Consider the following 9904-nt stretch of genomic DNA (forward strand, 5'->3'; position numbering starts at 1 on the left):
ATTACAAGTCTTACTGCCAAAGCAGCTCCTTAGCAGTAACGCTAGCCATACGACCATTAGAATTTCATTCGGAGGAAAAAATGGGGTGAAAACATTGATTGTTTTCAACTGTGGTGACAAAAAGTTCAAGGGACAGGATGGACATTTTTTCGCGATCAAATGAAAGAGTGAATGTGGGTTTTTTTTTCATTTGAGAAACTTCATTTATTCCAAAATTGAATGTTAAAATTAAGTGTAATTTCAAACAACATTCTACAAGTCTCTGAAGGCGTTATTAAATATCCTGAAGAGATTTTTTGTAGGAACATTCATATAAAAATGTACCAATGTAGATTCGGGATAAGTAAAGCTGGCCATACACTATGTGAATTTATCAAGAACCAGCCGAAATTCGTAAAGTGGTTGCCCCTGTTGGCACCCTTCTGGCCGGCATCCCTCTTTTAGCTGACTGAAGGAGCCATTCGGAAAATCTTCAGCCAATCAGCTGCAAGCCAGTCATCACTTCTAGAATAAAATGAAAACATGAAAACAGCAGGGGGTTGGAGGATGGAGGAATCTATGTTCTTCGTTCAGCACGCAGTTTGAACAAGAAAATATAACAGTTTATGGCCAGCTTAAGGGAGGCTTGTAGCCTCTTTCAGTTTTTTTTTTCTGTGTCCCATTGGAGAAATTTCCCTTTACTTCCTGTCTGATAGCCACAACATGAAATGAGAGGAAATCCCTTCAAAGAGAGGAAAATCCCTGGAGGTCACTAGAACTGGTGTCCTTATTGAAAGGTTTTCCGTCTATTTCTGTTCTGTTGACAACCCCAAAATGTGGGATTTTCTTTCACTGATAACCATCACCATGACAAATAGAGGGTGGTATCTCCCTAACGGGGATACAGACAGCCTGACAGGGGTTATAATCCCTATCTGCTCTATCCAAAAATAAAAAATACAGGTTAAGATTCAGTTGCACTTTAAGGCTGCCTTCCTTACAATCAATAAAGCCTGCCCCTTGTATATGGCACCCACCCTCCACCATACCTGGGGACCACAATGCAAGAAACTACTCTCATTACACTTTTAAAGGGCATTGTCAGGGATCAATTATTTTATTTGATTGATCCCGTCAACCAACTCACACAGTGGATATCAAAACAACCTTGTCATGGGGGCGTGGCTTTGGCATGAAGGAGTGAGGACGTGCATGAGAGAGCTCCCGTCCCGGCCGCCACATCATCTGCAGACATCCGAGCCGATATGCACCGGAGAGGATCCCAACCTAAACAGGGGAAAAAGAAATACTCACCCCAGCCCCCACGGACACCGAGAACTCGGAAGGGAGCCATGGACGCCTTCTTCTCAGATCGCGGCAGCGAAGACAGGGCCGCATCCAAGATGGCGCCGGACCGCGAGGCTGCAGAGCGGCGGGACTGTGGAGATCTAGCTGGGCCCTCATCCCCAGCTGGGGTAAGCGACAATACAGCGGGGAGCTCCCCAAGATTGCACCGGCCACAAAGCCCTGCCGTAGACATGATTGTAGGGGATGGAGACCTTAGGACACACATCTGGTCTCTCCCCACTAAGGCCGACCTAGACATGTTTATGACCAGGATGGAGCAGGCCTTCAAAAAGGACATAGCTGACATAAGGCAGGAAACTGCTCACTTGGGGAACAGAGTGGAATCCCTGGAAGCAGAGACATCACCCTCCCTGCTTCAGGTCGAGCTTATATGACGTTGCCGGGTTGGGTACCCGCTCATTGTACTGCAAGGTGAATGTATGTGTCGTTGTATCCCCTTTTTTGTAACCTTTTAATTTCTATGTCAGGGTCAATGTTGGACCCATTTATCCTTTGTTTGAAAGCTTGTTGTCGCACACAGTTTTTCTAACTTGTTCTGTGCCGATGAAGGAACAAACTGTTAACTGCAACTGTGCACAATTTACTTGGCCAAGCTGTACAGGAGATCATGGTGGGTGCTGGTATGTTTAACAGTGGGTGGATGGCTTACCATCCATTGTTCCTGATCAGGCATCTGTGCTCCTACACAAGTCCATAATAATGTGTCACTGTATCCCATTTGTTTATTTCCCGGTTTAAAATATTGGAGGCCAGATTGTAATTTAACTAGTCCAAGTGTATGTTTTTAAAATGATCAGTTTGGAAAAAGAAAGGAAAACCTTGACACACGGTGGCTTTGTTACTGCTTACTTAGTACTGTGCTGGACAATGTACCTATGTAAAAGTAGACCTTGCCGTTGGAAGAAATTAATCTCAAATTCTTTCATGCGGTGTACAGTGTTATAAGATTGTCTTGCAACATTCAGGATTTTACTTAACAAACAGACCATGGCTACTTGTTTTTATATAATTATCCTTGTGGCTGCAATCTTTCTTGTTCCACCTGACCTTGGCATGGCATCAAGAGATCCCTGAATTTTCCACTTCTTAATAAATGATTGAACAGTACTGGCTGGCATTTTCAAGGCTTTGGATATCTTTTTATATCCTTTTACATCTTTTTAAAGTTCAATTACCATGTTACGCAGGTCTTTTGACAGTTCTTTTCTGTTCCCCATGTCTCAGTATCTGGTCTGTTCAGCGCATTCGGGTGAGAGGTAACACACTCATTGACTATTTCTACACAGACACTAACGACAATTTAACAAGCCACAGATGTGGGAAATTAACCTTTGTGGGAAATTAACCTTTGTGGGAAATTAACCTTTGTCATTTTAACCTGTGTGTGTGTTACCTTTTGTGCCTGTAACAAGGCCAACATTCCAAACATTTAAACTTTTGATCAGGGCCATTTGGGTGATTTCTGTTATCATTATGATTTAAAAAGGAGCCAAACATCTATGTGATAATAAATGGCTTCATACGATCACTATCCTTAAATAAAATAGTTTTTGGGCATGATCAGTCAAATTTTCAATATCAATGCCAGGGCATGCAAACTTTTGCCTAAAGACATGAACACATTCCTTCACTTTGAAAGCATATTATTTTGAACAAATGTACTATCCGATGGTCTATGTAACACACATGCTCCTAGTTAGGTAAAGCTATTAGTGACTACATACAGACATTTGGTTCAGTAGTCCAGTAACTGGGCCATTTCCCTGGTATACCTGCCTAAACACATGAAAACATTCCATCCCTTTCAAAGCATTTTATTTTGAGCAAGTGTACTATGGGATGTTCTATGTCAGTGGTTCTCAACCTGTGTAACCTCAGGAAACACATTTGTCCTTTGTCATTAAGTTGCGACCCAAGTCGAACTGCAATTGAACACACAGCATTAGGGTACTGCACGTTCTGCTGCAGGCATATGCACTGTGGGTGGGAGTTGCATTGGGGCACCATTCAAATTAATGGCAACGCAACACACACCCAGCACCAGAATGCACGGCAGGTGGGATTGCGTGGTACAGTGTGTTCATCGCAAGATACTATGTGATTAACACTAGTGTAAACAGGCTCTCAAAAACACTGGCATACATACACAACCACAGACACAATCTCACACACTCACAGACATTCTCACACACAGACACACTCCAAAAAAAATTTAATTTTTTTTTTTTTTAGCTCCACCCAGTCTCCCTACCTTATGAGAACTGGAGAGGGTCCTCAGCCTGGGGTCCAGTGTGGCCTGCTGTGCTGGAACTCCATCCATATGTGCATTGCTTGTACAGCTCCCTTACGTGCCCTGTAGAGGTGTCGGGAGCCAGAATGTGACATCACTCCAGTCCAGGCACCTCTACAGGACATGTGAGAGAGCTGTAAGCAATGCACGTATGGATGGGGCTCCCACGCAGCCATAGCCCCATCCTCTCCCAGCTCAAGCTAACAGTCAGTGCCGGGCAGCATATTTTGAATGGCTGCTTAGCACGACGACTGACAGTGCTGCGCAAGAGGGAGGCTGAGGAGCCTCTTACCTAGAAAAGTGGAAAGCATGGGGCGACACACTCAACCCGGGGTCGCGACCCACTTTTGGGTCACGACCCACCGGTTTACGAACCAAGGGTCTATGTAATGCACATACACCTAGTCAGGGCCGGCCTTAGGTCTTTAGGCGCCCTGTGTGAGAAAGCTCTACAGCACTCCTCAGTGACCACACCCCTCAGTCTCCACACCCATCAGTGGCCCCACCCATTTTTTCCCAATATCCGCACCATTTAAAGACTCCAATTTTGTTAAGCCCCAAAGAAACATATTAAAAAGTATGATAAAAATAAAACTTTAATTCAAAGGTATTAAACTTGTAGGCACAATATAAGTATTCTTATTACATAAAACAACAGAAGGCAAACAAGTGATAAACTATAAATGCCAAACTAAAATAGAGCCTATAAAAATAAAGTGTCAGGTTGTCATAAAGACCCTTTTATCATGTAAATGCATTTAAAAAAATAAAAACCAGAACACAAAACCTAGACTAGGCCACCAACGCGTTCTGCGAATGCGTGCCACCAAGATGTGACATCATGCTCCACGCCTCCAAGATGGTGGCGTGGAGCATGATGTCACATGATGTCATGTGTGCGTGGCGTCATATGCCGATATAAGAGCCGCCATCTTGGTGTATACCTAGATATACACCAACATGGTGGCGCCCAACACGTGTGGTGTTATATGACGTCATGTGCCCTGCCTCCAGAACACGCCAATGGCTGAATCCAAAATAGCATAGCAATGTGTTTTGTTTGATGAAACGAATGAAAACATTTTTAGCAGGGCTGCGGAAATTAACGATTAATCCCTCGATTAATCGTAAAATTTTTTGATCGATCAAAATTATTTTGATCGGTACTCACCTCTCCGCCGGCTTCCGGGTCTTCCGAGAGTTCCGTCGGAGATCCGGTGACGTCACGGACATCGACGTCACCGGACTCCTCCTTCCCTTTCGTTAGCCGAGGAGTTCCGCCTGTTCGAGGGCCCGCAGCTCCTTCATGCAAATCCCCCTCCGTCCCCCGTCGCTCTGCCACCCGTAGCAGTAGAATGTACGGCAGCTGTGCGGGGAGAGGAGGCTGTGTCGGTCGGAGAGGACCCTCTGGCCGCCGAGATGAAGCAGCTGCTGCAGGAGTCAGGTAAGGCTGGGTGAAAGCTATATGGGGAAGGGGAGGTTTAAACTGGTGGGGGCGCGAGGGGGGGGTTTAAACTGGGGTTATGCTAATTTAGTATTAAGTATTGCTTAGACTTGTAGTCCTGTATAGCTGGTGGTGTTCTGCATTGATGTATAATGATTATACAGCAATGCTGAATACCACCAACTATGCAGGACTGCAAGTCCCAGCAATACATTATATTAAGTAGGGATTCACCTGTGCCAATACTGGGCATTTTCACAAGCACTCGAGAAAATGACCCAATACTAAACGCAGATACCGGCACTGGCGAAACTACCAGGGCTGCATCAGTCGCATTTGCGACCGGGCCCTGGTGTTCCGCCAGTTTGGGGGGCCACGAGAGACCAGAACACTGACATTGATTTGCCATGTGTTCCGGAGATCACACTGCGGCCGGGGGGGCGTACCTGCGTTGGCATTGACTTTAATGCAACAGCACGCCCCCTCCCGCCCCAGAATGCAGTGAGGTGGCCGGCATGCGATCCAGTGCGTTCCAGCACGAATCGGGCCGGAACGCACTGGAACTGGTGTGAACTAGCCCTGAAAGTCATAACTTACATAGAGGGGAATTTATCGAAACTGGAGCAGACAGAATCTGGAGCAGTTACCTATGGCAACCAATCAGCATCCACCTTTTATTTTGAAACCTTAACTGAACAAACTGAAGAGAGAAGCTGACTCTCTTCAGTTTGCTCCAGATACTTTTGCTGCAGTTTTGATAAATTCCCCTCATACTGTTTGAGTGTGTGTGTAGGCCAATGTAGTTGGATCTGTATGTGCGTTATAATTAATCGAAATTAATCGCTGAAAAAAAATTTTGATTAATCGAACAGGAACATTTTCATCATTACCAGCCCTAGTTAATAATTAAAGTAAAACATTTACTATCACCAGTTTATGAATGGGGAGGAGCCTCTGTAGTGAGTGCTTCTCCCCATTGAGAAATTAATTCATAACTGGGGACACGTAGTACTATGTAGAGACAGAGACACCGGCCCTCCAAAATGATAAGCAAACGTCAATTTTATGACGGGCAGTATAGCAGATAGCAACGAACGTTTCGGGGTCACAGAGGATCCCCTTCCTCAGGCAAAGGGGATCAGGGATCAACTGACAGGATGACAGCGGCTGCTCTCTCTTCCCGCTCGGCCGTCCTGAAAGCTGGGGCTTCTCTCTTCCACACCGCTGACCATCCGACATGACAGCGCTCCCTCCAGCTCCCCCGCAGGCTTCAGCTGACTGAAGAGGGGGCGGGCTGAGGAGGGAGCGATGGCATCACATGGCCGCACAGCTGGCACACCCCAAAGGCCGGCCCTGCACCTGGTTAGGTGAACCATTAGTGAGCATACACAGACATGAACACATTCCTTCACTTTGAAAACATTATTTTTGAGCAAGTGTACTGACCTATGTTCTGTGTAACACACATGCACCTAGTTAGATGTGATGATATACAGACATCTGGTCCACTATCTGGCCAGGTACCATAGTTCCCCATTTCCCTGGTATACATGCTTCCTTGCATACACATCAGTGACAGAGTCAGTGTCCTAACCAAAGATGTGTGCAGTGGTTTATTAGAATCCTAGAGCCACCGATTGGCTGCTGAGAGATGTGTAATGGTCTATGGTCTTAGACCACAGAAGCCTCCTTATTATAGGACTGGAGGTGAATGGTGAGGGGGTGTTGGCTTCGTCTGACAAGTCCAGAGACGAAGTACAGTGCACACAAGGAGGGGCGCTGGATGCAGTGGCAGGCTGCTGGTCCCGCTCAGGACAACAATCCAGAGGGGATCACTATGCGGCTTTGACAGGCGACAATGGGCAGGAATCAGGGTGCCTGGAGACGGCAGGTGGCCAGAGCCCGTATGAAGGCTCCTCCATCGGTGACAGCGGTATGGCAGCCCCTTCCAGTGTGGATGAGACTGTATTTCTATGGCATGCACGGCCTGACCCTGGACGTACTGAGCTCCTGCCTCCGGCGTCTCCCCAGCCAAGACTACAGCCTGCTGGGCTTCTCGTCGCCCTACCGCTGCCTGCTGCACGCCGTCGCCCACCTGGCCCTGGAAAAGATCTACGTGCAGAAGAAGAGCTTCCCGGAAAACGGCTTGGCGTTCCACTTTGTCTTCTACCCCTCCGTGTTCGTGGGCCTGCAGATCCTGCTCCGGAAAACGCTGCTGCAGTGCTACCCCCAGGAGCTGCCGCTGAGCCCGGCGGAGCTGGGGCTGCAGTACGGGCTGGCCGTCTATTACTCGTACGGCTTTCTCCGGAGCTTCCTGCGGCTGCAGTATGAGCAGAGACCGGAGGGTGCGGAAAGCGGCCGGCGGCTGCCGCTGGCGCTGCGCTTCGTCTTCTACGGTATGCACGGCTTCATGGACGAAGTCTTCTTCACAGCCGCCTTCAACCTGCTGGAAAAGCCGGGAGACCCCCTGAGCGGGCACACGTCCCTGTGGTCGTTCTTCATGTATGGCAGCTGCAGCCTGGTGGTAGAGAAGCTCTACTTCTACCTGGCATGGAGCAGAGGATGGGGGTTCCGGAGGAGGCTGCCCGTCTATATCGCCTTTGTCTACACCTGGGAGTTCTGCTGGGGCTTGGGACTGCGAACATGGGACGCCTGTTCCTGGGATTATTCGCACTATCCATTGAATTTCATGGGGCTGGTGACCCTCATGTACCTACCGGGCTGGGTATTTCTCAGCTTCTACCAGGATCTGCTGTCCAAGGTGCTGGTGCGGATACGTTATGTCTAGGGATGGGGTGGATGATGGGGGTCCTGTTCTCATCACACACCAACAGATAGGAACTATTACTACAAAGGACTACTACACTTCTACAGGACAATTCTATGCTGATGCCAAGGTTAAACAAACCAACTTTTATATTAAAGTGTATCTCTAGGCCAGTGGTGGCGAACCTTGGCACTCCAGCTCTGCCAAAACTACAAATCCCAACATGCATCTGCCTCTGGGAGTTATGTCTGTGGCTGTCAGCCATGCAATGCCTCATGGGACCTGTAGTTCCAAAACAGCTGGAGTGCCAAGGTTCGCCACCACTGCTCTAGGCAAACCTTTCATTTTAGTTCTTGGTAGAGTGGGGAAGAGTAAAGCTGGTCAGACACCGGTTGTTTTTGGGGATGAATGAGAAAAAGTGTTTGATTCCTCCATCTACGCCAGGGATCGGAACCTCAAGCCCTCCAGCTGTTGTGGAACTACAAGTCTCATGAGGCATTGCAAGACTGACAGTTACAAAGGCAGAGGCATTATGGGAAGTTAAAGCACAGCTGGAGACTCGGAGTTGCCCACCCCTGCTTTACTGGATCAGTGTAAAGAGCATACAGACAGCGCTGGATTTACTCTCTTTTCTGCCCCAAGGCCAGGTTCCTCAATGTGCCCCCCTCCCTGCCAAACCCAATAACCCACCCTTCCAATGGAGAATGGCAACAAGATGGCAGGGTTGGTGTGTTTTAATTTTTTTTCTTTTTCATTTAATATTTATTTCATTTTTACTTATTTTTTTAAATTTTTATTTATTTTATTATGTTTTACTTTTTATCTATTTTTATTTTTGTTTAATTTTTTTTCACTTAACTTTATTGTTATCACATGGGAGCTAACACGCCCCTGTGTGATAGAATTTGGAGGTGACAGGTTATCTTTGTTGAACCTGTCACATCCAATACAGGAGTTTGAGCACAGCACTGGCTCTTCTGTGACAGCTGAGATGGGAAGGCTGCGAGTGCAGCAGGCTTATTACAATTGTGCTCAGCGGAATCCCTGAGATCACTTGTACAAAACGAGTGGCAATAGGAATTCCACACCCCTGGGGCCAGTGTTGGCTGTGCCGCTCATCTATTACCTGCTGCCCTGAGGCCATGGCCTCGGTGGCCTTGTGAGGAATTGCACATACAGAGTGCAATAACTCATAGCAACCAGTCAATTACCTTGATGATGAATGAACGATTGCTGATCTGTTTCTTTGGCCACCCCTGATCTACTTTAAACAGTGTTGATGGGGGAATCCCCAACCCCCAGGCTATTGTATTCTAACAACCAGCAAGTGTACCTCTGTCAGAATACCCTTCCAGTGACTACTGCTAATCTGGGAAAGAATTTGAGAAAGTTGAAAAATTGGCTTCTCTGTAAAGCTGGCCATACACCTATAGATTTTCTGCAGATTTTTTTTATGGTCAGATGGAAACTGTGTGGATGGAGGAATCTCCCACTGGGCCAAGCCTCAGTATTTTGCTAGTCGGCCCTGCTGGCTTCCCAAATACATGAATAAATCCTGCATCAGATTGTTCAGGTATTTTGAGAGCCGGCAGCAAGATATTGAAGCTTAGCCCAGTGGGAGATTCCTCCATCCACACAGTTTAGTGTAGATGGAGGAATCTGTTGCACTTTTTCCTTCTGACCCATAGAAAATCTGCAGATAATCTATAGGTGCATGGCCAGCTTAAGAGAAGGGTATCAACAGGGTCACACTCTGGTCAGCAGGATTCTCTGAAATTCAAGCATTGTATGGCCAGCTTTAGACTCTGTGTTAGGTTTTTATTGCTGTGTCTCCATTGGGAAGGTTTAGCCCTCTATTTGTTCTAGGGACTTTTGTCACTGAGAAAAAAAGGGGAATCCAACATTTTAGAGTAGTCCCCAGAACAAGAGGTGAGGGAAAATCTTCCAATGGGGACACTTGTTCTAGGGACAAATGTCTAAAAGGGGAATTCCCCTAATTTAAAGCATAATCAGTCCCAAAAATATAATATATTGAAGGTTACCAATTCTTAAATGT

At 46.8% G+C, this 9904-nt stretch overlaps 1 protein-coding gene across 1 annotated transcript; it reads left to right on the plus strand.

Annotated features, from left to right (window-relative positions):
* Positions 1-6939: 6939 nt before the first annotated feature.
* TMEM229A (transmembrane protein 229A) lies at positions 6940-7879 on the plus strand. The gene has a single exon (XM_018557758.1). It carries the CDS (start codon positions 6940-6942, stop codon positions 7867-7869), a length of 930 nt encoding a protein of 309 aa, XP_018413260.1. The 3' UTR covers positions 7870-7879.
* Positions 7880-9904: the final 2025 nt, after the last annotated feature.

This window comes from Nanorana parkeri, unplaced genomic scaffold (genome assembly GCF_000935625.1).
Source record: "Nanorana parkeri isolate BGI_ZX_2015 unplaced genomic scaffold, ASM93562v1 scaffold301, whole genome shotgun sequence".
Taxonomy (NCBI): domain Eukaryota; kingdom Metazoa; phylum Chordata; class Amphibia; order Anura; family Dicroglossidae; genus Nanorana; species Nanorana parkeri.

Bases quoted from the DNA above. Each gene is read 5' to 3' on its own strand.
- TMEM229A (XM_018557758.1), top strand. From the start codon at position 6,940: ATGGGCAGGAATCAGGGTGCCTGGAGACGGCAGGTGGCCAGAGCCCGT.